Source organism: Numenius arquata, chromosome 12 (genome assembly GCF_964106895.1).
Source record: "Numenius arquata chromosome 12, bNumArq3.hap1.1, whole genome shotgun sequence".
Classification (NCBI taxonomy): Eukaryota; Metazoa; Chordata; class Aves; order Charadriiformes; family Scolopacidae; genus Numenius; species Numenius arquata.
Window position 1 is genome coordinate 29,002,506 of NC_133587.1, and position 27,198 is coordinate 29,029,703.

General features: G+C 37.9%; 1 protein-coding gene across 1 annotated transcript in view; it reads left to right on the forward strand.

Annotated features, from left to right (window-relative positions):
• The window catches only part of SVIL (supervillin), a 105,178-nt gene that overhangs the window by 64,023 nt on the left and 13,957 nt on the right, over positions 1-27,198 (forward strand). Inside the window, exons 14-27 of the mRNA XM_074156910.1 lie at positions 34-286; positions 1,819-1,842; positions 2,875-3,361; positions 3,951-4,170; positions 8,959-9,088; positions 13,062-13,139; positions 19,389-19,539; positions 22,206-22,295; positions 22,378-22,464; positions 23,537-23,714; positions 23,980-24,152; positions 25,400-25,555; positions 26,316-26,452; positions 26,948-27,095. Coding sequence (XP_074013011.1) covers positions 34-286; positions 1,819-1,842; positions 2,875-3,361; positions 3,951-4,170; positions 8,959-9,088; positions 13,062-13,139; positions 19,389-19,539; positions 22,206-22,295; positions 22,378-22,464; positions 23,537-23,714; positions 23,980-24,152; positions 25,400-25,555; positions 26,316-26,452; positions 26,948-27,095 — 2,312 coding nt within the window. The remainder of the gene's footprint in view (positions 1-33; positions 287-1,818; positions 1,843-2,874; positions 3,362-3,950; positions 4,171-8,958; positions 9,089-13,061; positions 13,140-19,388; positions 19,540-22,205; positions 22,296-22,377; positions 22,465-23,536; positions 23,715-23,979; positions 24,153-25,399; positions 25,556-26,315; positions 26,453-26,947; positions 27,096-27,198) is intronic.

Genomic DNA, 27,198 nt, shown 5'->3' on the forward strand with positions numbered 1-27,198 from the left:
CTTCAAAACTCATTTCCAGTTCTGTTTCTTCAGTTTGCAGGCATCAGCACACCAAAAAATTTTAGCTAAAGAGGAGATAAGAGCAGCCAAAGAGGCGATGGGGCAAGATCAGTCTGATGAACCAGATTCTTCCACCTTAAGTTTGGCAGAAAAGATGGCTTTGTTTAACAAACTGTCTCAACCAGTATCCAGGGCCATCTCCACAAGGAGTCGAGGAGATATTAGGCACAGGAGAATGAATGCTCGTTACCAGACGCAGCCAGTCACTCTTGGAGAAGTTGAACAGGTAAGTGCCGTCTTAACTCTTTTCTGTTTGTTTCTTTTTATTGGAGAAAACTGCTTCAGTGTAAGATGCCGCAACAGACGGCCTTTTCTTTGTTCTGAGCTACAGACTGGGGTCATGACATATTCACAGGAAAAAGCTTGTCAGGAAGCAGTCCTCTGACATTGAGGAACAACATCCTCTAAAATGTCCGACTTCATTGGCGCATTTTTCTTTTTGTAGTAATTCAAGAGTATATCATCCTCCTTATTAGTGCATGCTGTACCTTTCACAGTGTCTGTCTTTTCTGGTAAAACTTTACATATCTTCTAAAAGTGTATTCATTTTAAAAGTATATACAAAAGGGGTAAAAATTGTGACAGGTATCATTGTGCTTTAGATGTATTTTCAGGGAATTTTGGAGCATTGTCACGTGCAACTTTCAGACTCTTTCTTGAAAGCACTATATATTTCCATCACTAGTCAGGACATAATCTGTCATTTTCCTCTGGGAGGGGGGATTGATTTTTATTTTTATATTTTTTCCCTAAAAGCAGAATACTTTGGAATTCAGAAAGTCATGGTCAAAATAAAATGATTTAATATCTGCAGGGGAATTGGGCTTCCTGTTCTGGAATCCTTCATATAGTTGGAACTGCAAAGGAATACCTTTTTAGTGAAATTTGAGCATAAGATGTTCCAGCAGTGGTCTTTCAGAGCTCATGTTCACAATAGCATAAACATCAGTCCTTAGTATTACAGCTTTAAAAGAAATCACTTTAACAGTGAAGCTCAACTCCAATGCATGTCTTATTTCTAGGGATTTGGATCAATCTGAGAATTAGAAAGTTCCTACCATTTTTCTTTCTGTATGCTTCATTCATGATTATACATTTTCCATATTAAATTAATGGAATAGTGAGAAGGCAGGATTTCTCTAACCATATTGGTGCAAAGCTGTACAGATATATAATAATACTTTATGCCTACTTTAATTAGGCATGACGTAATAGGAAAATATTTAGAAAAAATTAATTTTAGCAAGATTTCCAGACCTTACATAGTCCTCTTTCCATTCATTTTTCACATGCCACCCACTGTCACTGCCTGGCCTCTCTAATGATTGTGTCACTAACCTGTTTGGGGGCCAGAAGGTGTTCAACAGCAGTGGGCAGAAGCAGATGGGAAAGAAGCCAGGGACAGTCTCAGTAGTTTGTCAGACTTTTACAGAACAAACTTGCTTTTCAGGCAAGGGAATGCAGAGGAAACATGTTTAGTCATCTCTTTCTGACCATAGCCAAAGAAACCGGAGTTGACTGTGAACCAAGTTCAGTGGGAGTCTATTTTCAAAAAGGCTTTCTATAGTGAACTGTTCATTTGGAGTGTTGGGATGTTTTGGGGTGTAGTTACAGTTTTTCTAGGAAGAAACAAAAGGAAAGTATCAAACCTGATAACTAGAGCATATGTTACCAAAATACATAATTGCAAATGTAAATATCTTGTAATTAAAGCTGAAATCCCTTTGCTGATCTCCTCTAAATTTCTAATTCTGATAGATGCAATGGAAAAAGAGTAAACTGGTAACTATTTTCTTAATCTTTTTTTGGAATCTTTGAGCCAGCGTAGTATTTTCTGCTCTGCTTTCCGTTTTTCTAATGAATGATTGTGTTGTCCATGCTTTATGGAATTTGCATGTGCGTTTTAAGTTTTCAGTTGATTTCCTCCTACTGGTGTGATTTTTGTCTATTCCTTTAGCATGCTGTTCACTAGCACTGCAGTTTAAGAAAACAACAAAAAAAGCTGAACAAAAGCGTATTTGTCAGTTTTTCATAGCTTTTATCTCCTTTGGAGAAGACAAAACCAAGCTCTGCATTTCAGAAAAAATTTTGCATCCTAACTGTCTCTAGGAAAACTTTATAAAATTATTATGTTAGAGGAGTAAAAAAGATAACTGTTCCACTGTAGAGGCTGGCAGAGCAAATTTGGAGGGTTTTTTAATATGCTTCTTAGATTCAAATAACTTTGCTCAGAGGGGTGTACATGACAGCCAATGTTTGATATTTGAAAAAGTCTTAGACTAACAGTCCTGCACGAAGGTGATTTATGTGGCAGAAGCATCAGGAATGTCTTCCCTGTGTAGAACAGCACAGAGCAGTCTCTGGCGCTGAGCTAGATCCTGAGCTGGAAGCTGCATAACCGTATCAGAGCAGAGCTGTGCCAAAGCTAATTAGCCCTGCTGAGATGCAGAGTTGATTAGGCTGGGCACATGGCATGTCATCCGGTGTCTGGAACCTGAACTAATTTTTTTCCCCAGTGCTGCACATCACCATGTTAGTATGAAACTTTTCGTGGAGCTCTGACACGTCATGTTGCATGCTACACCGACACCCTTTATTACTAAAGATGTTGCTGTCGACATGCAGTCCTTTCTTCCCTGGGTGGAGTAATCCACCTGCAGACAATTTATGGGGGTGTTGTTGCTCTCCTTATCAGTTTCTGGTCTATATTTATAGAACACTATATTCATATGGAAGCACACCCCTGAAGAACTGATGTGATTTCAGGAACTGATGATTTCAGAGCTTTTAAGTCTCTTTTTTTTGTGTTCATAGGTACAAAATGAAAGTGGAAAAATTACTCCCCTATCAACTTCAGTTGCAACATCAGTTTCAACAATGGCATCTACCACTTCCCAGCTCTATGCTGGAGACCTGCACACAAAACCAGCGAGTGATGGGAGTGTGAGCGCTGCCGCTAGAGCTGATTTGAGATTCCACTCTTCAGCAGAAAACTCAGACTCTTCAGGAAAACGCACACAGAAGTCAGAACAATGGCAGCCCTCAATGGAAACACTAGAAAGCAACAGAGCATCAAAGAAGCACGAGGAAGAGAGAAAGAGGTTTCTAGCACGTGAAACTAATGATATTACAAAGTACAGCTCCTTTGAGGAAACAACCACACATCCTGTTCCTGAAAAAACAGGAGACTACCACAAAGAGACAACATACAGCTTCCTGAGGAAGGGCAGCATGGAACTGTTTAGTTCACAAGCACTTTTTCAGCCTCTTGAACAGAAAGAAATTGATACGCACATGCAAGGTAAATGGGAAGTCAAAGAAGGCCAGTCAAAAAGAAAAATGAAGATCACTTATATTTCCTTAAGGATAACTGTACTGGTACATTTATCTTTCATCAAGGCAGTTTTTCCCATGGTTCAATTTCTGCTTGCAAAAACGAAACCAAAAAAAAGCCCCCAACACTCTCCTAGAAAATAGTACCTTTATTAAGCTATTAAATGCCCTCCTAGCATGCTACTTATGTATTAAACTGCTTTACCAGTAAGTTAATTTCTTATTTAAATTTTGTGTGCTTCTCTTCAGCCACTCTTTGTTCCCCTCTCACTTTCATCTGTCCATTTGTTTTCCTGTTGATGTGATGACATGAGCAGCAGTTTGTGCCTCATCCATATGAAGTTCAGAACATGGTATTCTGTGGCTTCACAGGAACTTCAGTCACAAATGATTAATGATTAATCTTTGTACTCTAGCTCAGCCAGAAATTCCTTCTCTGTTAGAATAGCATGTGATTTGAATGTTAAAAACCAGATTTGCTGCTTTGGTATTAGTAATATAAAATATGTTTGAGTGTAGCACTAACTCTAATTCACTCTTCTCTTTTGAATGGGCAGATCACACTGAACCTACTTCTGAACTCACCAGCACATCAGCAATGAGGACAGTTTCACAAACTGCAGCTGCAGCATCCTGTAGACTGCAGGAGCTCTCTGAACAACTGGAAGGCAAATTTTATAAGAATTCCTGTGAGATGTTTTCTGTTGGAGAGAGCAAAGCACAAACAGCTGAGGATGTCCTTGATAATTCCAGCAAAACGATGTCAATTAAGGAAAGGTACTTAAATTTCACTTTTTAAAAATGATCTCTAGAAATACAGTTATTAGATTGATAGTATAAAAAGAAGCTTTAAATCTGTTTCTGAAAAAGCTAAGCAGTGATTATTAGGCTTTATTAGATGTCAAATGCTAATGGCAGAAACATGCAGCTAATCTGCCTGACATGCTTATAAAGCAGATGGTGGTGAATGAGAATTACTGTTCAAGAGAACATGATAATCTGATTTTGAAAGAGCCACCTGAATAATCAATAAGTAGTTCAGAAAATGAAAGTTGTAAAAAATAGATGTTCTAGTTATACTGATATACTCAGTATACTTCCTCAGGTTCTGCTTTCGATTACAACAGATATAATGTGATTATTTTTTTTTTAAAGCCAGTTTTCTGTTTGTCTATGGGAGTCTCCCTTAAATAAGCTGAATACAGGGAGTCAGGGATAGACTCTGTGACTCTCTGCTTCAGAAATACATGGTTGCCATTTTGACTTTTGAAAACTTACTGTAGGGATTTTAAAATGGTAATAAGTTGGACAGGTTTGTGGGAGTATTAGAAATATTTTTTCCAACCCAAGATCATTCTGATCTGAAACTAAATGTTGTGTTCTGCTCTTGTGCGGACATTAAGAGTTCATGGCTAGAGCTCCAATAGCTGCTGTAGTATTTGTAAAAGTCACTCTAATTTAGTTAAAACTTGAGAGTATAAACTCAGCCCCGAACTGTAAAAGGATCTGGTAGCAGTCCAGTGAGTAAAATCACAATTGTTTGCTTCATGTTGACAAATAGTCCTGGTTTTACTCTATTTTCTTTTGCTGTGGAGGCAGAAACAATAAATAAAAATAGCCATTTGATTAAACTTTCACTGTCTAAAAGTATTCCCTCACTTGGTGAGGTGGGTGGGATATTAGGAACTCCTAACCATTTTTTTCTTAAACGTGATTCCAAAGCGTGCTTCCTAAATTCATGTATTTCTGGGTTGTATGTGAGTCATCCTCATTTGTAGACCTGGCCCCACTCCTTGTTATCCTCTTGACATAAAGAGGGGGTGCAGGGATAGCTAAAACAGCTGTACAGTCTTAGTCCCCCTTCTAAAGGATGTACTTACCTTTTCCAGTTTACTGTTGTTTTGTTTAAAGCAACCTTCATCCCTCCCGTCCATCTTCTGTAAATATGTCGATTGTTGGGGCAGATAAGGTTTAAGACCAATAACTTCTGCTTTATAGGTGGTAAATGACCTGCCTTCCCTGATCCTGGTAAGGAAAAAGAGGAGGTTGGAGGGAAGGGAAGATCCAAGTATTAGCAGCTGTTTCAGTCCTAAATTTAATGCTTCAGTTGAGTTGATCTCTTGAGGAACTGATGTTAAAGACTGTCAGTCACACCCACAATCTGGAATCGCTTTTGTTAGGCCTCCAAGACTGTCTAGTCAGTCCCAAAGCTGACAAAACAAAATACCTGCTGTCTTGTCAGGAATTTGTATATTCTACTTCCACAAACATCTGTACACGGCAGAGCTGGTATCAAAACGTTTTAGCCTTCTAGAATACCACAGTAATCTAATTCTTGGCCCAGAATTAAAAAGCTACAACCAGTCATTTTCTTTTGCTTGGCTATAGCTGATGCCAAGTATTCATAAACCTCAAAGAACATTTCTGCTAAAGATTAACTATTAAGCTTTGGATTCTTTTTTCCTTTTACATTCACTAACTTCATCTTCCCATCCAATGGATTTTTCTGGCTGTGTCAGACATTCTTTCACCTTATGGAAGAACAGCTTTTCCACAGATGTAATGATATTCTTCAGGATGTATTCATGCTGGTCTGGATGAAAGTGATTTTCCACAAAGACTTACTTCACTGAACTAATATTATCCTTGTGGAGTGAGTGCATACCTGGCATTTTCAGAATTACCTAGATTATATGCAAGAGTGAAAATCATGTTTTTTCAAGGAAGAAAAGACACCCATTCTCTCTTCTGCAAACAAGCAGCTTGAAGGTGAGAGGCAGCAAAGGTCATATCTTTGAGTATGTTTTGTTTTAGGCAGCTGAGGCCAATCCACTGATGTGTTATATATGAGCAGTGGAAACATTTTTATAATTGTCTTGCCTTCAGGAAGAGGAATGTCTTGGAGGACTTCGAATGGAGCATCAGTTGTGTCTAACTACCTATCTTTGTGGAGACCAAAGTTGCTAGAAGGCCACCGTATAAGCTCCACTTTAGAAATCAGCTGCGTGCCATGATCGTCATTTAAAAAAAAACTACAGATAATTAATTTCTGTGGGACCTCTTACCATCATGCATTCCTTCTCAGGAAGACCCCAGCCTAAACTTAATTTTCAACCTTTTTTGATGTATGGACACCAGAACAAGACTTTCCTATGTAACTAGTTGCCACTATAGTGAATTTATGCACACTTTAACAGTTGGCTTCCTTTTTGTAGTTGCTTATCTCATGTTGGCTTCCAGGATTTATGATTTAGCTGAAAAGAACTGGTCAAGTGCAGCCAATGGAGTACATGTGAAAGCCAAGCCTGTGTCCAGTTTAGTCTGACTCAAGGATAACACTAGCAGCTAAGATACTAAAATGTTGCCACAGAAGATGTGTCATTTCTGACATTTTTTGCCAGGACTTTTGCCCAGGCTTTTCAGACAATGCTCCTTGTTTAGGCGAAACCATTGTTCAAATCTTCTGTCTATTTCCCTTCAGTATTAATCCAACATTTTACCTTCAGCTGTGAAAGCTTTTGCGTTGAACTCTTCCTGACACCTCTGCTATGATGATCATTCCATCGTGATGGCAGATACTCTCAGTAGTAGGTGAAAGAAGGATGCAGAGCAAGCTGTCAAAGAAGGGCAGATATATAAGGTTTTTTTCTTTCAATAAAAGAGTAAAACTGATTTTTTTCAGATTGGAAAAGGAACTTTTTGAGGCAAAAGCAGTATGAATAGAACTGTGGAAGTGAATAATGAAAGATTATTCATTACTTATCAAAATAGAGGTATGCAATGAATCTGGTAGACCCTAAACAAATCCAAGGATTACACCAAATAACTGCCTTATTTTTGCAGAATTTCCAAAGAATCAACTGCTGTCTACTTTGAGTTAAGCTACTGAGCTGGTGCACTTGCTTGTGTGAACCAGTTTGGTAGTTCTTCTGTCTTTATTAATACAAAAGGGTGCTCTCCAGTTGTTGCTGAGTCAGGGCAGTCTGAGTTTATTGCTGTTTCTATCATTCGAAACAAATACATGGCTTTAGGTTTTACACAGCAGTGAAGTTTTCAATGGCATACAGAGCAATCATGTTTATTAAGTGGTGATTTCATTCCTCAAAACAGACAAAAGTGTGTTCTTGCTTTAGGAATGAGTTGTTTCATTACATAAAACTGAAGAGTGGAGGGCTGGTATGAATCCTTCCTTATGACAGAGGAGAAAACAAAGTCTCCAGAGAAACAGAAAGTGTCTTAAAATGATGGATTTTCCCTTCCTGATTAACCAATCCATTTGGGGCAAAGGTCTAGGGCAAATGTCAGGTTAAAAAAAAAAAATTCTGCTTGCTATGCTGAGCCGCTATAGCCATTTCTAAAAACAAACCCATCTTAAGGCCAAAGCTGACCAAAACTCCTTCCAGCTTCAATTATCACAGATCATTTCTAAGCAAAGCTGACCTGAGAGAACATGACTGTTGAAGATAATTCAACTGCGTGGTGGCAATTCAAGTCCCATCTTGGTCTCCTTCACAGTTTCACACATGCATGGATGCAATCTAGAAGATTAGTTCTGGGCAGTGAAATCTTGTATACGTTCTGGAATCAATGACCATGGCCTCAACTCCTTATTGTGAGTCCTTCTCACCCCTACTCATCCCGTGCTGTGAGGTATGAAGCAACCAGGCGATGTGAAGCCTGCCAGCGCTGCCTGTCTGGGCAGGAAGAGAGGAAATAACTGCTTTCTTGAATACTAACATTCTTACTGCCATTGTATTCTGTGGATTTACTGTTTTCTGCATTCTCGGTTTTTCTCAAATGACTGCTTAGGACCAATTGGTCATCCTTGAATTGGTCAGTAGCATGGTTGCACCCCCTGGATTTTTGCAGGAAGCAGCTACCTGAAACTTGGCTTCTGGCTAGACCTATTCGGTCCTACCCTTTCCTTCTCCTCAGAGTTTCAAGACTTACTATGAGGGTAACAGTAATCGCATCTCTAAAAAGGAATCTCCATATCTTGTGGTCAAAATAAGTTGCCAACACTTTAACTACTGAACATGTTCAAATATTAATAGGGTTAAGGGTTTTGTATAATCCTTACTGAAATGCCCTAAATTGAAGAAAGTTATGTAGGAATACTTAATCCAACTAAAATAAAAACTATTTAGTGGACCAATGCAACTGTTTGCACAAGTATTGCAGATCTACATTTTTATGGATTACTAAGAATGATTTCTGAAAGCTAGAAAATTCATACAAATATTAATTTCTGAGAAAGGTAAGCTGAAGATCATGCCTGTGTAGACGTCATTCCTAGGTGACTTCCCCTACCCTACTGGAGTGCCTGTCTGAGATCTAGATGTTTGTGTTTTGACAGATGATTCCCATTCAACATGTTCAGTAAAGGCTTGGTGTTCATTTGTGAGCTTTGTATATGTGTATGAAATGTAATTAACTGTAGTTAATGTTATAAAACTTAATTTCATATTCTCTTGAATGCAGCATAGCAAAACAATAAGAGTAGCTTTTGAGGATAACGGGAAGTAAAGGGTTTAAAGTTACCTCTTCGCATGGTTTTTCTTCTAGGTTGGCATTGCTGAAGAAGAGTGGTGAAGAAGATTGGAAGAGCAGGCTCAGCAAAAAGCAGGAGTACGCAAAAGTGTCTGTCACTGATCGTAGCACACAGATGCAAGAAGTAGAGCAGCTGTTGAAGAAGGTAACTCTATCCTTGTTTGGAAAAAACATCTTGCTTGAAATGGTTCAGCGTTTTGAAGATGCATCCAACTAAACAGGCATGCCTAATATTAGCTACTACCTCCTGCTATTCCTCTTGTTGTCAGGCTTGTTTAAAACGCAGTTCTCCCAACATGAGAGCTCTTTAAACGAGAATGTGTTCATTGTCTTGGGACATGTAATATCGGTTACAGTGTCTTTACAGTGTCTTTTAAGCCTTTTTCCCCCAGTGAAATTAGCTTAAGACTTTAAGTTCAGGTGTTTTCTTTAGGATGGGTGAGCTTGTAAAAATTTCAGATACCTAAAGCTGTGTTGTCTCTGTGCGTATAGGTTTTTTTGAGCAGTAATTTTGAATCCTAGAAACACTGAGAAAATGCAGGTACCAGAGTATTCATGAGCCGTTTGTCTTTTGGTTATCTTGCATGATCTTTAGTGTTTGCAGATAGCCAAAACCATCTGGACAAGAATATTATCTGTCTTGGCAGTGTTAGTGAATAGAGTGGGAGATGAGTAAAAAGGTGTAGAGGAAAGGGAAGTTCATATTGTTAGCACGCTCTGACAATGTCTATACATGAATAAGTTATGTGGCTCAGCAGGAGTGGATCTGTAGAGCACAGCGATTACTGATGAGGACCTGCTATCCATGCCATGCTTGCTTGTTTTGCTTCAAGCTAAGCTTAGTGTGCTCCTGTAGCCTCTGCCTGTTAGCAACTGTGGTGTTTCTGGGAATCCAGGAGTGCGCTTCAGGGCTTACTTTCATCCAAAAGTCTGTGCATTCTGCGATGTGAACCAAAGCACAAAAAGTGAGGATGACTGGGAGACTTGCTTCAAAATGGACTGCTGGTTCAAACTACAGGAGTAATGCAGACTTGCATCTCTTCTGAGTCTAGTATTTTGCAAATGAGTGTCAGATAAAAAAGGCTGTTTCAAAAGCCTTTTATTTTCGAAGGAGTATTTTCACAGAGGACAAATGAAGATAAAATTTGTCTGATAAATTTTAATAGTGGGGACAGTAATCTTTGGATCCGATCATTTAGTTGTGAAAATGCTGCTTCTATTAAATAGTTTAGGTAAACAAGAACAAAAAGTCTTCCATAAGTATATTACAAGTAAGGAGTTGTTACACAGTCTGTCATTATTGAGGATAATCTGTGCCTGAACATGTGACTCATCAATGGTTGTGTGTTAACTGGACAGAAAACCAAGGAAGCTGATTTTTGTAGTTTGGGTTATGGGTTTTGTTTTGGTTTAGCCCTGTGGACTTGCTCAAAAATCCAGTTGCTAGTCTGAAAGATGTCCCAAAGCAAAAATAGTTTCAGCAAGGAAAGCAAAATTGTGGTCACATTTTTAACAGGCTAGTCTCCAAAATGACAACTGTTGAGATCAGATAACAAATGTACTCCAGCTAAAGACAATGGAGTTGAGAAAAAGCTTTAAGCAGTTGCCAAGATTCAGGCAGAGGCAAAACCTTTGTTCTCTCTTCTAACTCCCCAGCACCCGTATCCTCCCTGCTGTGTTACCATATGCAGCAGCTTCACTCAGCATAGCACAAGTTAGGCTTTTAAAGCAAGTAAGCGAGCATGACGTGCTTGAAGGGTACAAGCTTTGATGTGACAATGCTAGCAGTGGGAGTTCTGTGACACTGGGTCACCCACTCTGTTGGTTCATGTTAGCTCTTGGCTATTTAGAGCCTAAATCAAAGGATTTGCATGGCTGCCAATGGGGTGAAGTCTTGGATGTATAAGAAAAAATCTTAACAACTCCCAGAACTGTATGGATATTTGCAATGTTGATGTAAAGCTTACACTAATTTGACCACACTGCTTATAAAACATCATGTCAACTGCCCTTATAACTGGAAATACTATTTTTGATAAGTAATCAATGTGGTGGCTATTATCCTTTGAGGACCATGAAGCAGTGTGCCACTGAAGTCTCTATTTGTAGAAGAGCTTTGCGACTGCAACATACTTAAGAATCTTTGTGCTTTCAGCTGCTAGATTCCAGTAAAATGCAGGGATTGTATTGATTCCTGTGTTTTGAGCTAGTTAAAATACAATTTCCACACATGGCAGTCATGCATCAACAGCAAAGGTGTGTAAACTGTCATGCCCTGCTGGTTCAAAATAATGCCTGACATTTTTAGTTGCAGTATGTCACTCCTTTTCATGTAGTCAGACACCTTTTTACATTTTCTTTTGTGTATGGGTGTGTCTTTTAAGAGGTTATCTAACTTGTTCTGGAATCTTAATTATTGAAGCATAGCCATGTAAAATAGAAAGTTACTAGAGTACATTTAGCTTTCCTATAGACAGCAAAAGCTGAAAGACATACTTTTAATAAAAGTTACATTAAATAGTGTTGTTTGATCACTTCTACTCAAAATGCTTCTGCACAGTTGTCTGCACAGTGGGATATTTCTCCAAATGTGTTATAGTCATTTATATGTAAGCTAAACTGTAGAAAAACAATAAAATTCATGGAAAAGCTGACAGAGCAACCTCAAATGGGGAAAAAAAGGGAATAAAGAATTAAATCAAGGAGATATGGATGTGTGGGGACGTTGAGATTTACTTGGAGGTCTAGCATCTGGTTTGATGATTGCTGCACATAGGAGGACAATTTGTTGGAAGCTGTGAGACTTCTTAAATTATTTATATGTATGGTAAAACATACTTGGACAATTCAAAAAATAGCTCTAACATCAGGGGAACAATTGTACATTGAGTAATGTCTTACTGGAAAAAAAAAATCCCTTTTATTTGGGAAAAATATTTCTGATTTAGTATATTTGTATTCATCATCTTCAGTTGGATGGAAGACTTCCAGTTTGTTGGGTTTTTTCATGGGTAGAAAAGTTAACTAACTTTAAAATCTTTCCCTAGGAATTTTCATTCCAGTAAATCTTGCTATTTTGATACTATTTTATAGTCAGCCATTTTTAATGGAGTCCCTGATTAATGTGATTACCGGCTGCAGTGCCGCCACATTCACATTAAAGCAGTGAATGACATTTGAAATGCACTTAATTCTTATACCAAGTTCAAACTGCAGCTCAGCACTGGTGTTAAAGGCTAGGGCTGAACAGTCAATTCAGAATTACTCAGAGATGAAGTGTATGAAAATCTGAAAGGGGGTAAACCCTTAAAAAGTTACTTTTAGGCAAAATATTACTCTCCTGCTGTGGTAATAGTTTTATCCATTTCATATATGGCATCCATCAAGTGCTCATATCCAGTTCTAATAAAAACTGAAACTCTAATGATTAGGCTTCATTTTGAGCCACTCGACCAGTGTTTACCTATATTCTGTGCAATGTTCCACATTTGCTTTAACCTATAGAAAGGAGGAAGAATTATAGATGATGAAGCCATGTCTAATCAGCTTTGGGTAAGCCCAGCTCTGAGGCAGGGGTTATTTGTAGGCTTTGTTTAGAATGGTGAACTCACCTTCACTGAGTGCTCTGAGCTTAGCAATTCCCTCCAGATGGCTTTTGAGTATCCCAGTTTTAGTAAGCATTCTTTCCTTTCATCCAGAAAATAGATGGCTTGTTATTTAGCCAGGTCTGATTAAACTTGCAGCAGAATTATTCACATTGCGGTTGACATGGTTCATCTATTTAATGGTGCATGAAAACAGAGACATAAAAATTATCAGCATATGAATAGTGTATCTTCTGGCTGTGCTGGTTTGTTTCATGTTGAGTTGTAGTGATATTGTTACTAACTTGTTTAGTTCTTGCATGGAATGGCTTTGGTAAACATGCTGTTGTATTATGACAATATTTTTGATCTCTAGCTTTTCAATAGGGAAAACATTTTTAGAAGATTAAAAGATTCAGATTTACTTCATTTTAAGAAGTTAGGGGAAGATGAGTTATTTCCGCCCCCCGATCTCCATTTCTGATAGTCCAGTTCTTTTCTAATTCCTTTGCTTTGCTTCTGTCCTTGTCATAGGAACCTGTATATGCTTCTACTTACTCTCCCGTTATACCCGCTCTCCATAAATTTCATCCTTTTCTACCTATTAATCAGGTGAGCAAAAGTCTGCACAATTTAAATGCTCGACAATTTGAAGTAAGCACATTTTAACAGGTTTTTTTACATAGGAAATTAATAATCCTCTTAACTGATTAACCAGTTTAATAAATGCTGCTTTAAAGAAACATCGTATTATGCCACTATACTGTGTACTTTTCTTCAATATACATTCTGCTAGTGTTTCTCTTCTCATTGCTTTCCTAAAAATTCTGTATCTGTTAGACTATATAGGTGAGAAAGTAAGTGAAGGAGACATTATTGCATTCATTGTAACACTGAAAACTTGCAAGTTGTTAAAAGGAGTGTATAAAAGGAGCAATATGTAACTGCACAGCATTTATTTTAGAATAAAATGCTGTATAGCGTGACTTCTCTGTTAAGTAATGCGCATATACAATGTAATACATAAAATCATCTAATTTATTGACTGTAACAAACAAGCTCCTTTTGTTCAGAGGTGACTTTCCTATAGTGCTTTTCCCTAGTCCCTGTCTAAAGGGTTTTTGCCTTGGTACATTCTGCTTCTATTCTCTGACTGTCCCATCTTCCCGCTTCTCTCTTTCTTCCTTTAAGGTCTGTAGTACTAGTTTGAAAGAATCAAGCTCTCTGATTTCTGATGAACACCATCCTTGGAGATGGAAGGTGAAATGCTGTACAAACTTCCTATTTAATTATTGGAGGGAGGAGTAAGACAGAAAATTACATTCAGATCTAAGATGCATATTCCCAAAGCAACTTGTAGCAACAGAGTTAACTTTGTGTTTGCTTGGGAATAGAGTTCTGCTGCTGTTCCAGTAAATGTTAGAGAAGTGTGATTCATGTGACTTCGTCCTCAAAATCACGTCCATACCTCTGCAGTTCCATTATAAAAAATTTGAAGAGCTTACTTATGAAGAATTAATAGATAATGAGAAATATAAACTCTTCAGCTAGAGCTACGTAACAAAGTTGTCTTTGAGCAGAAGTAGAATACTGGATCTTGATCTGAGCAAACAGTGTCAGTTTCAAATGATCAGAGGTAACAAAAAAAAAAAAAAAAAGGCAAAGGCAGGAGCGGGCGAAAAAACAAGTTGAAGAAAAACATGAGAAAACCAGGACAGTTCTCTGGAAAGTCTCAATAGGTCTATGCAAGTCTAATTCTGCTTTATTACACCTCCTTGTCCCTTGCCTCCCAGCTCAGATCTGTGGCTGTAGTACTACAGGGAAACCACTGGATTCTTCATTTTCACACAAAATGCAGCGCATGTTGCACATGGGGAGCATTCTGGCCAGCATGTGTAATGGCAGTGAATCCAAGGGGCAGATATTCACTGCTAGAACAGAGGATGATGATTATGCCAGACGGTCCTGGAACTATGACAAACATTTTGAATACTGATATTTACCATGTCTACATTCATTTTCGTAACTGTTAGGATGATCTTTTACTTTGATTTTTTTTTTTTTTTTAAGTAAAAATTAAATTTGGGGCTAGTAACTAAAATGTATTAGTATTACCTATTCTCTGTAAGTCTGGTTTTAATATAGCTTTATTGCTATTTACTTCAGATAACCTATTCATGTTGTTGTAACAGAGTTCACCAGCTCTATGTAACTAGAAGGCAAATGCATAGTCTGACTTAATAACAATATCCCCCCAGTAGTGAGAGGAGGTTCTTCAATGGGCTGATCATCCCATCTATCTTAAAAGGGGAACACCCAAAAGGTGTTCATCTTTCTATTGACCATGGTGAGCTGCATCCTGCCCTCCTAGAAACCTGCTTCCTTCTAGCATAGTATCAAGGTGCATACAGATTTGTTTGGGTTTTTTTCTGACACAATTGTTTTGTTGTTTGCACAAGACATGAATTGAGTATGTTCTACTTTGCTCAAACCATTTTTGAACAGGAAGCTGTGCATTTCCATTTGAGTTTTCTCCTTATAACAAGACCCATTTGAAGTTGCAGAGGAAAACAATGCAGAAACTTTTCCATACTTGTACAATTGTTGGATTCTTCTCATGCCTTTTTGTCTTAGGAGCCTAAACTAGAGAAGTTACTTGTATTAAGAAGTAAATAGGTACTTTTTGGATTATTCTTTTATGTAATTTGTAACATTGGTTTTAAATGGCTTCCCCTTTTGAAAAATAGGTTTTTTGTGTTTGTGCTTGGTTTGGACACCCCCAGTAGGGGCAGTCTTGATATTCAACATAGAAAACCATTAATTCACTTATTTCTTGCATTAAAAAACAAAATGAACCCCCAAGCAACAAACCAGCAGCTAACAGACCACTCTCAGTTGTGTGCTTGTGACCTGAAGGGGACACTGGTTGGACTGGAAGATTGTAGGGTACAAAATGGAGCATTGCCTACATCTGGGCCCTTCCTTAGCAGGAAATGATGCTGCAAAAACAGTGAAGTCCTTGTGCATACCCTCAAGAAATGTGTTGCAGTGCTAGAAAAAACCAATGTTGTCATCCAACCTAGCCAAGCAGTGGGAGAAAAGTAAGCCCTGTTTCTAACTCTTCCTGCATTGAGTCTATAACTCCTTCTCAGACTTAAAGCAGATCTTTTAGAAAAATATGCTGTCTTTATTCTGAACTGTCAACAGACAGAAAGTTCACTGCAATATCAAGTAATTTTTCATATGTAATTATTCTCACTGGGTAAAACTTAACTCTTAACCTTCTCTTCAGTAAAAATAGGTATTCATCTGATTTACTCTGAGGTAGATTTTTTTTCAAATCTTGAAAAAATATTTTAGCTCTTTCCTGAAACACTTCAAAATTGTCAGCATCCAAGATGGAAGTGTGGAAATGGATTAGCTGTTGCAGTACAGATTATCTCTTCAGAACAACTGTTCTATGGGAATTTTTCTCATCTTTTTCTGTCTGGGTTTTGCTTGTTTCCCTTTTCAAATAACATTTCTTTTAAAAGCCTCATTTACCAGATTTTTCTGATAAACTTTTTTTACCCATCTACGCGATTATTTCTTCTTTATCTTCATCACTATTCTGTATGTTGATGTCATCCTGAGGGTTGTCTCAGCAGAACTGTATCTTGTTTCCATGTGCGTGAAAACATTGTGATCAAAGTTGGGATGAATCAGATCACTCCATGGCTCTTTTCCATTTGGAAATAATTTTTCAGTCAGTTAACTAGTTTGCAGCCTGTAAGATGAGCTGATATTTTTATATTGCTCAAAAAAACCCTTAGAATGTCATCCATGATTAAGTCAAATATATTAAAGAAATCAGAGATAACTGTGTTAACATATTTAATCATACTTGATCTCATCAAACTTACCATTTTGATTAAACCTGTTTTCCATAATGCCATGTGGAATGGCATTAATTATGTGCCTGTGCTTTGATTCTTCGTTGATTGTCTTACAGCAGTCTTCCCATGAGCGTCTCTTAGAACACGTAGCTTGTGTGACCTGTGTCTGTATGCTTTAGTTTTGCTTCTTCTAAATATCGTCCCTCATCTGAGTTTTTATCAGTCTTATATATTTCCCATTTTCAAAGGCGGCCTTTTTAATTCACTGCTTGTGTTTGGGGCATCTCCTATCCCAGTTATTTAGAATCATAGAATCATAAAATTGTTTGGGTTGGAAGGGACCTTAAAGATCATCGAGTTCCAACCCCCTGCCACGGGCAGGGACAACTCCACTAGACCAGGTTGCTCAAAGCATCATCCAGCCTGGTCTTGAGCATTTCCAGTGATGGGGCATCCACAACTAATTCTTTTTTTGGCTTTTTATTGGAGTCTTTAGCTCCCCTTATCAAAATGTCACAGTTAACAAATTTGAGATTTATTCTTCTTTTATATCTTTTTTTTTTTTTTCACTTGGAAATAAATTTGCACTTAAATGCTTGTTGAGTTTCACCTTTCTTGCCATATTTTCTCCCAGGCAGAATGTGCTTTGCCCAACTAATTCCCCCATAAATGCTGCCATTTGGCAATTGCAAAAGCTTTCTAAACTATTCCTGATTTCCAGGTGTATTTTTTTCTGAAACTTCTTTTGACTAATGTGTTGGCTTATGTTAGTTTTCCAGCTATAGAAAATTATTCTTTCTTTTAATCATCACGTGAGTCGTCATGCATTAGGAAGAGATCTAACATGGAATTTCTCTGAGTTTTTTAACATACACATCCACTCTGATTTATTTATTTTTTTTAGGAACTCCAAAGGTGTTCTGCCCAATGGAGCAGCTTGAAATCTTCCATTAAAAAAAAAATAATGTTTGTTTCTGTTGTTAGACAGCTACTCTCTTTTTTCCTTTGACACAGCTCCAGAATTACTTATGGTCTTTCTTATAGTTTACGTGTGTAGTTATTAACACACACTCTTTCCAGGTCTGTGTCTTCAGAATTTCCAGTAGCTCTGCAGACTCTGAGGCTTCAGGTATTCACTGGAGACAAAATTCAAAATTAATCCCCTGTCACTTAAAAAAACAAAACAAACAAAAAAAACCAACCAACCAAAACATATGAAAGAATCCGTATGACACTACTTCCCACCTCTCCCTCACTTCCCCTTGTGTTGCAATGGAAGTCAGCATCCTCACTAAGTTAAAAGTATTTGTTTTGTGAATGAAGTTTCACTTGTGGTTTCATTAGGTATTTATTAATTTCCTGCCCAGATCTGCTTTAGTATGTTGCTGTGGGTTTTTTTCTACCAGCTGTTCATCCCAGAGGTGGCTGTGCTGGCATTGGAATGGGTAGAGATTGGGGGAAGTGAACAGAAATTACTACCAGTGTTTTTCTTTAAAGCATTCAGAGGCTTTTACAGATGAGGAATCTTATTATTTCTATTGAACATTTTGGAGTTCAAGGGAAAAATCAGGGGTTTTTATCTTGATTATCATGACTTGCAGTCATAGTGTCTGGCTGCCCAGCTGTCTTTCCTAATAAACTGAGAGCAAGCATTACTGCAGAAGGGAACCAGAGGGAAGGAGTGGACGGCTCTCGTGTCCTAGTCCTTGTACAGCCATTTCTTGGCTTGTCTTTACTCTTCTGGCTGATGGATACTGCTTCTAGTAAATGCTGAAAGCTACAAAATCTCTTATTTCAGTGCGTTCCCTGCAGTCACAATTGCTTTTATGCAAAGCCACTGATTTATTTAGTCTGTTTGATTTTAAGAAAATAATAAATAAGAATATCTGGGCTTATATCTCTTCCTTGTTTCTTGAAAGGAGTGTGTTTACTTTATGCTCATAAGTCTTTGCATACGTTTTCATTTCCCCTTTGTGGTTTTATGAGCTAGAGCTGTGCTAAAGCTTTAGATTTTCATGTGGTTTTTCAATTCTAGCAGCTAAGTTGTGAAGAAAAATGCCAAATAGCACACAATTTGGAAGTAATTCTAGAGTTGACAGTCCCATGTGCTAAAAATACTTTCATGCTTGATTTCTATGTGGTATCATCCCTGAAATGTTGCTACTTTTTTTAAGATAAGTGCATTGAAGCAATATTTCTTTGGCTTGACCTACTACAGCGGAGTATGTAACTTTAGTTTCTTTCCTGTTTAATGCACCATCATCAATCCTTTGTGTTAGGAGGGCACTAAGGTAGTGCTCCTAGCTGCTTCTGGTCACTCAGTCTGTTGGCTGCTACCATCTACAGCAACTGAAGAAAGCTGAGAGTGACCTAAAAGGGAAAAAGAGCAGAGGTGAGAGGGAGTGGGAGAGATGATCAAAGTCACTGGAAAATATTCAGTAGAGCAAGCTGACATAGGAACAAAAGTGAGCAGCCTCTGGAGATATAAAGCTGCTAATCCTGCCTGGAGAATTGAGTTACTCTGAGAGACTGATTCAGAAAACACCAACTGAAGTTACACTTCTTCATTGTTATTCCCTGTGCCACCTGCAGATTTGCACACTTGAAAACATCTGCTGAAAGTCAGTTTAGTGGTCTCACTAGTGTAGCAAGTCATGCTTCAAAAGAACAAAGCCTGGATAATTGTATCATACACAGAGTAAGTGGTTTGCTTTGCTTAGAGGGATGCCATTTGCCTTGGCTGGTAGTGTCAAAAAAGGTCAAAGAGCATAGACCAAAATCTTATCTTCACAGTGTAATGGGGTAGCAAGACAACGGAGCTTCTCAAGGTCAGGGTCACTAAGCTGTGTCTGTGACTTTACTTCAGTAGCTTTTTCTCCTGTTCTCTTCCCTCCGCAGCTGGCAGTTGAAATGTTCAGCCAGTCTTTTGCTATATCCTGGTCAGTTTATCTATTTCTAAACATGTCTGTCTCTTCCTCCCAAAAAGCAGAGGGTGGCAGATAACCAGGAGAGTCAGATGACCATTGAAGAAAGGAAACACCTGATCACAGCTCGAGAAGAAGCCTGGAAGTCCAAGGGTAAAGGAGCAGCCAATGACTCCACACAGTTCACTGTAGCTGGCCGAATGGTAAAGAAAGGTCAGTGATGAAATGATCCCTGTATAAATAAGCCACTGCTTATCTGTCTAGTCAAAATAAAGTCAAGCTAAAGCTATGCAGAAGCAGTATCCATGTTTAGCAAGAGGAGGACTGTTTATTTTCAACTGAATATCGTGTCATGAGACTGTTCACTTTAACTTCTTGTGGCCATTGGTACTGATCCATTTTGTTCTGCACTGTTGCACTACCATCCAGTTATTACTGGACTCTGTCCAACTGGTGGTAGTCAATCACTTCAACAGTCTTCATTTTTCCTTCTAATACAACCCAGAGGGCACAGTTGGATTATTCTTTCTTATTTATTCTTCCTTTGAAAAGCCAGGTGCACTGTCTAGAGAAAAGTTGTGAAATCTAGTTGTTGCTATTGCTGGCGCTTCCCCCACTCTTAGGATCACTGGGAATATTTAGCAAACACGTGTTATTTTTATGGATGCTGTTTTGGACAACAACTTGAAGTGTTGTGTTTGGCTGAAGAAATCACTGAGCAGATTTCTGTGAGTAGTAATGACAAGGGAGCAATGTTGACATTTTTGGGATCTCTTGAATTCAGTCAGTGTTTCCAGGCGCAATCATTCTTCTGAAGTGGACAGGAGTTTCTGAAGGCTGTACATGGTAGAAATACAGGTGTTCCCGCAGTGCGCCTGGGATGATAACAGCTTTGGGAGGAAGGCAGCTAAACTGATCTCTTGTGGTTAATGAATACTAAATTTTGTTTTGTTACAAGAACACAACAATGAACCTTGAATTACATGGCAACCACCCAAAAAAAAATCAGTGTGGGGTGAGGGCAGTATTTCAACAGGAAGTAACTCCATTAGCAATCCATGCCACATTCTGTTGGCAGATAAACAGATACAGGGTATTACAAATGACACCTATCAGTAACAGATTTCAGCTGCTGCTTATATTGTTTTGCTGTTAGAAATGACAGTGGTTAGTGTTTAAAGACTAAGCTATTTTGGAGGATTGCCAAAAAGAAGTGTTCAGTTGTCCACAGACTGCTTTTTGAGATTTTTTTTTTTTTTTTGGCTAAATAGACTGGTCTTTGGAAAGGAATAGAAGGTGATAGCATTTGCTCTTCTTAGTGGGAAAAGAAAAATACCTTAAAAGGATCTTTTTAGGTGTTGCAATCATTCTTTTGGAGAAGCAAGGTAATCCAGTGACAGTGGCATCAATAAAAATAGTCCAAGTGGGATTTTATTCAGATGTGTGCTATTTTTGTTGCCTAAAAGAATAAATTACCATGATGAGTTTTTAATTTAAGAGATGATGAGAAAGCAATGTAAAATTAAATCCTTGTTATATACATGTGCACAGATGCTGTATTTTAATTGCTTCTTATGGCTGAAAAATTTTCAGTCCTAATTGGAAGATGATCCTTTACTAACATCTGAAGCGGTTGTCAATGTGGTCTTGTGGATTAAGTCCTAGGAGAGCTGCTTAAGAGCTGTGTCCTCTCAAATACGTCTTGATGAAGGCTTTACCAGTTGACTTAAAACCTGCTGGAATTTTGAGTCTCTTAAGTAACAGGGAAAAAAATGTTAGTGGAAAAGCTACTAGATTATATTCTAAATCTATCTTGGTGTTTGACAATTATTACTTGCTAGGAGTTGCAGTAAAGATATAGTGGAAATGTGGTTAGTATATCTTCTCCCAGCACAATATTAGTTTAATCTGATCAAAATAACTAAGGGCTTAAATTTATGTGGCTCAGTAATTAGTACACTATGGCTAAGTGAAAAATAGATATTAGAGGAAAGTTTAAATGACAGTTTCTCCATTTACTGAAAATCTAGGCAACAAGAGGTAGTAGATGCAATCCTTTGCTTCGGTGTGCTTTTCTGCCTAATAAAAAACGTGAAACCTATAGAGTGCCATTTATCTTACTGGAGCAATTTAGATTCACATGAAAAGAACTAAACAAAAATAATCTTATTTGATCCACTGGGTCCAGAATTAATTGCTTTATGATAGCTAGTGAAAAGGAGGAAGGAGAGTACAACAAAAGGGGAGGGATAGTGCTTGACGTGGTGGGAACTGTGACTTCCGTTTCTACTTCCATTTCTGCTGGTTCTTAAAAATGCAACAGCGCCCAAGAATTACTCCTTAATCCAGGGATAGCATTCAGAAGTCAGATGCATCCTTCTATGTGTATGAATAGAAAGGAGTTTAAATTTAAAAAGGGGGGCGAGGTGGTGGTGATTGTGAAGATGCCAAGCAAGATCTTGATAGTTTTCCTGCTAACTTTATCTTTTCGTTCAGAACAGTTGCATGTTTTTAAAATGTGGCTTGTGGTAGAATTGGAGTCCAAAATGCAGACCAAGTGAACTGCTGCTACCTTGAAAACAACCAAAATGACTGTGTTCAAGAGAAAGCATGTATCTTGTTAGTAGCTTGCTTACAGGCAAATGGAAACAAAGCTTTGTTCTTGTGAATGGGACAGTTTCTGCTGTTGATTTAAGGAGCACGCAAGGCAGTACACTTTGCCATCCCTAATGCGACAGTTGTGGAGGCTGGGGAAGCATGAGGGACTGTAGGAAGCGGCCAGGCTTATCTGCTTTCCCTACATAGCTTCCCCTGTCATCATTGTTGGAAACGTGGGCTGACCCAGGACTGCATTTTCTATGTTGACTGTTCTTATGCAGGCCTGGCTTCTCCAAGTGCGCTAACCCCAGTAGCATCCCCTTTCAGTAACCGGCAGAAGTCTACCACCCCAGTTACAAAGCCCTTGGAAGGTAAGGAATAAAAATGGCTGAAATACATTCAGGCTTGTTCACTTCCTGTCAATTAACAAGTTTTACTTTCTGGTTTGCTTAGAAATTGAAGCCAGGCCTGATATGCAATTGGAATCAGATATGAAGCTTGACAAGCTGGAGTCATTCTTGGGAAGGCTGAATAACAAAGGTTGGTGAAGTTACCAAAGGTGGCAATGTATCCGCTCTCCAACTTCAGCAAATTGCTTAAAGTAGCTCTTAGTGAAAATATCTGGTAACAGAAACTGAGTATTTGTTTGTTCAGAATGCATTTATTGATCACACTGTTTATTTCTGTGATTCAGTCTTTGCTAAATTTTAATAAAAAAATCTTATGCTATTGTATTATGAAAGTATAATAGAATAAACCGCAAATGCCAAAATAACTTTCTTCTTTCTCTACACGTGATGTACACATTCTTCTCAAGAGGAAAATTTCTCAAAACCACACAGCCAGTCTGAATAATATTGCCATATACAGTGAAACAGCTTTAAATGTAGTTTAAGATCATTAAGATCAAGATAGGACACTAAGCTGCCCCAAGCACACTTCATTTACCTCCCTGCTTTTTTGAAAACACTCTCTGTAGCAGCTCATGCAGCTTCCTTGTACAGCTTGTTGGCTACTTACAAAGCTGTCTAGAGTTCTCTGGTGTTTCCCTCTCACGTGTCTGTCCTCCTTTTGTAAGGTAAAAATCCTTTTGTAATTCATAGTGTCAAATACCATAAAGAAACTTATTCGCATTTCAGCAGAGGGGGCACTAGCACAGGATGATGATTGTGCCATATTCACTAGTGTGAAGTAGTGACTTTTCCACTTGTAGTTCTAGTAGATCTTTTCAAAGGAAGGAATTTTGTGGTTGGAGGCAAGACAGAATATACAAAACCATAAAAAGCTTATATCACCCTATCAGAACAACTCATTTTTGATAGTGCCTAACTTTTTAGTTAGCCATACTTCCTAACCATTTTGTAATAAAGATTATTGCATATGAGTAGCAGTTACAGTCTGTTTTTATCATTCTTTTCCAACAGACTTTTCTACCATCTCTCCTTCAAATGTCATTTTAAAAAACAACAAACAAACAACAAAAACCAAAAAACCACCATCCCAAAAAAACCCCCAGCAACTACCAAGCAAGCCAAGTTTATGCGTTCTAGAGTTACAATCTCTAGTATTATTTATTGAGTGAGGTGGTGTGTTGTTTGTTTTTTTCTTGCAGTTGCTGGGATGCAAGAGACAGTGCTGACAGTTACAGGAAAATCTGTAAAAGAGGTGATGAAGCTGGATGATGATGAAACGTTTTCCAAATTTTATCGCCATGTGGATTTCCCTTCCTCCTCAGTGCCTTTGGACCTTGATGAGGACTTTGATGCCATCTTTGATCCTTATGCACCAAAGTAAGAACTTTTTTTTTTCCCCCATTGGTTTTCCATGTAGGAGTGGTAGTCAAAATGCTCAGCTTTAAGTCATCTTGTAGATATCTTAGTACTGGGCATGTCCATTTCTTCTACACATCTCTGAAATCACTCTTCTGCCTGAATCAAGGAACTGATCCTGATTTCCTAACAAATGTCACACCCAAAATCAAAGCAAATCTCTTGTCATTAGATGATTCTGGCTAGAAAAATTAACTGGTGATTATTAACACTGCTTGTTTTTCAGGTTAATATCTTCTGTAGCAGAGCACAAACGTGCAGTTAGACCTACGCGCAGAGTCCAGTCCTCAAGAAACCCCTTGAAAATGCTGGCAGCGAGAGAAGATATTCTTCACGAATATACTGAACAAAGACTGAATGTTGCCTTCATGGAGTCAAAACGAATGAAAGTAGAAAAAAGTAAGCTAAATGTATGATTTGCACAAGACACTGTCTTGCTATTTCAATTCAAAACAAAACAAAAAATTCCAACGCAAAACCACAACTGAAGGAATGGAATGTTTTCTCTAAGTGGCAATATATTGATTGAGGTGTAAGGTTGAATGTAGACTGGTTAGGAGGTCTGGAGGGAAGGGCGTGTGTGAATTCTTCAAGGAGAGCTACCTACGGCTGCCTCCTGTGCATAGGTTTAATTATTTATATTTAGCACAATCACCTTGTGCAGAGAGAGAGTGCCACTGCACCTGCAGGGTGAGGACAGGGGAACAAGGAAAGCAGATCTAGCACTATGTTATGCTGGAGGGGAGAGCTGACAAGAATAAACTTTTGTTCAGGTACACTGGCCTCAATTTTGGGTCCTAGTTTTCTGTAGGAAACTGGGGTTAGCCTTGACTCCAAAATTAATTTCCATAAAGGATTAGTGCTCTGTGGCAGGGCTTTGTGTTTTACTTGTGACATTGCTTTCTCCTGACAACCAGATGGACAGCAAGAGATGTTATTGTAAAATTTATTCAAAGGTTTTTCAAGTCAATTTTACCATTTTGGGTACAAATTTTCCTTATTAATATTTGAATAAAGGGAGATCAGCTTTAAACGTTGCTTGTATTGATGCAAATGCTAATTATATGTGTAAATACTTTGTTGTCATTTGATGAGAACCATTTCCCTGAGTTATAAATTCATAAAGTGCTTTGTCTTTGGTTGAGAAATAAGCAAAATTTGCCAAGAATTTAGGCTTTAAGTTTACAGTAAAACATGACTAATACTTTGAAATATAAATGACTGTTGCATCACACTGGCTGAGACAAATTTGAAGGGAATTTCAGTTAATTAGACTTGGCTACTCTGCTGTCTTTTATCATTAATCAATTATAAGGCATTGAAAATCCACACATTACTTCAAAAAACATTGGGTAAGACATGTTTCCTAGCAAAGTTGGTATTTCTGCCAAATAACATAATTCTCACACTGACAGTTTACTCTTGGATGATATCTAGAAACTTAGGTACTGCTAAACCCACAAAGCTTTCGGGCTAGTAGTTAATCTGAGTTCAACCTGGTTTACTGTTGCTCCTGAGAAGGAGAAAAACTGGAAATAATGGGGGCATTTTTTTTAATGCAACAACCAATTATTTTTTTATAATTTTGTCCTTTCTTTGCTTTTTTTTTTGTGTGTTTTTTTCTCCTACTACTTCTTACGTACAAGTGTCCACAAACTCAAATTTCTCAGAAGTAGCACTTGCTGGCTTGGCCAGCAAAGAGAACTTCAGCAACGTGAGCCTGCGGAGTGTTAATCTAACAGAGCAAAACTCTAACAACAGTGCTGTGCCATACAAGAAGCTAATGCTGCTACAAGTTAAAGGTATGCTGGAATTGCTTTTACTTTCCATACATAATAGGCTGATTGTAACATATGGGAGTTTCTACCACAGTTGGATGCTTACCTTGTTCTAGATCTATGTCCAAAAACTTATGTCGAAAACCTAAAAGAATAAGTGAGAACTGTGTGACAAATGCAAAACCTTACAAACAGATTTGCATTGTGGCCACTGGTGTGTGTTTTCCAAGGAGAAAACAGATTATTTCACAAGTTCTATCCATCTCCTGTGGAAACTTTTGAACTGTTCCATTCTTCCAGTGCTCAGTATAACTTGGAAGTGACATGCCACTGTTTTTACTTCACTTTCCCTTACAGTGAATAGTAATGCATCTGATTCTGCAAAATAATAGCTTTTTTTTTTTTTTCAAAGTAAAATTCTTAAAACTTTTTACTGCCTACAGAAACTGTACAATAGCTTCACTTAAGCAAATGTAAAGGATTCTGGAATTTGACTGTTGTCTGCCATTTACTTAATTCATTTGTTTCCAGAAGGACAAAAAGTTGTTAAAGCAAGAACAGTAAATAATAGAAATATTAGTTGAAAGGAGGCAACGAGTCTTTTGCTTCCTGTGAGTAAACCCTTTTTCCACAGTAGTAGTCTTTTTAATTCTTCTTTAACAGTCTGTTTCCATATATTTTGCTAAATGTGCTGGGATTGTTTGTATTTCATTCAAAACAAATTAGATCTTGGCATTTGATAGCAGTAATCAAAGGAATATAATTAGCTTTGTTTTCTCCTTAGGAAGAAGACATGTTCAAACAAGATTAGTTGAACCCAGGGCCTCGTCACTGAACAGCGGAGACTGTTTCCTGTTATTAACTCCACATTTATGTTTCTTATGGGTAGGAGAGTTTGCAAATGTCATAGAAAAAGCAAAGGTTAGTACTAGTTGGTTTTTTATTATTTATTTTTAGAACTGCCACTGCATAGGTCTCTTTGATGTAATTGAGCTTTGGTGCCAGTTTTCTTGAAAAGTGGCATGTAACTGACAGGTAGATCTGTAGGATTCCTGTAAATATGTTTTAGCCTGTGCAGTGAATGACATAGGAGTGTGCAGTTTGTGAAGCTGCAAGAGAAAAGAGGATATCCTCAGGAAACAGATTTGCACTCAAACAAAAAATAGTCTGAATTGCAGGATGTCCTTTTTATTCCCATGTTCATGAAGATCAAGTCTTGTTTTAAGGCAAATGAAAGAATTAAAGTATTTCTGTAACATTTTCGCTAGCGTCTGTTTATTTAGTGCAACAAATAATAACCATTTCTCCTGCTATTTGCTTTATTATATCCTATCTTCTGCCTTTTCCCTGAACAAGATATGCACAAGTATTCCAAAGACTTAAGCAATCCTGTTCAGATAACTGTTAATCTCTTAGGCTTCAGAACTTGCAACTTTAATTCAGACAAAGAGGGAACTTGGTTGTAGAGCTTCTTATATACAGACTATAGAAGAAGGAATAAATACCCATACCCATGCAGCCAAAGACTTCTGGAAGCTCCTTGGTGGACAGACAAATTACCAGTGTAAGCATTCTTACAGTTACAGTATCTGTTGTTTTATGACAGTAAAATAGTTGAGTCAGTTCTCTTTAGTAAAGATAGTTGGATGTTACAATTTTTTATTATT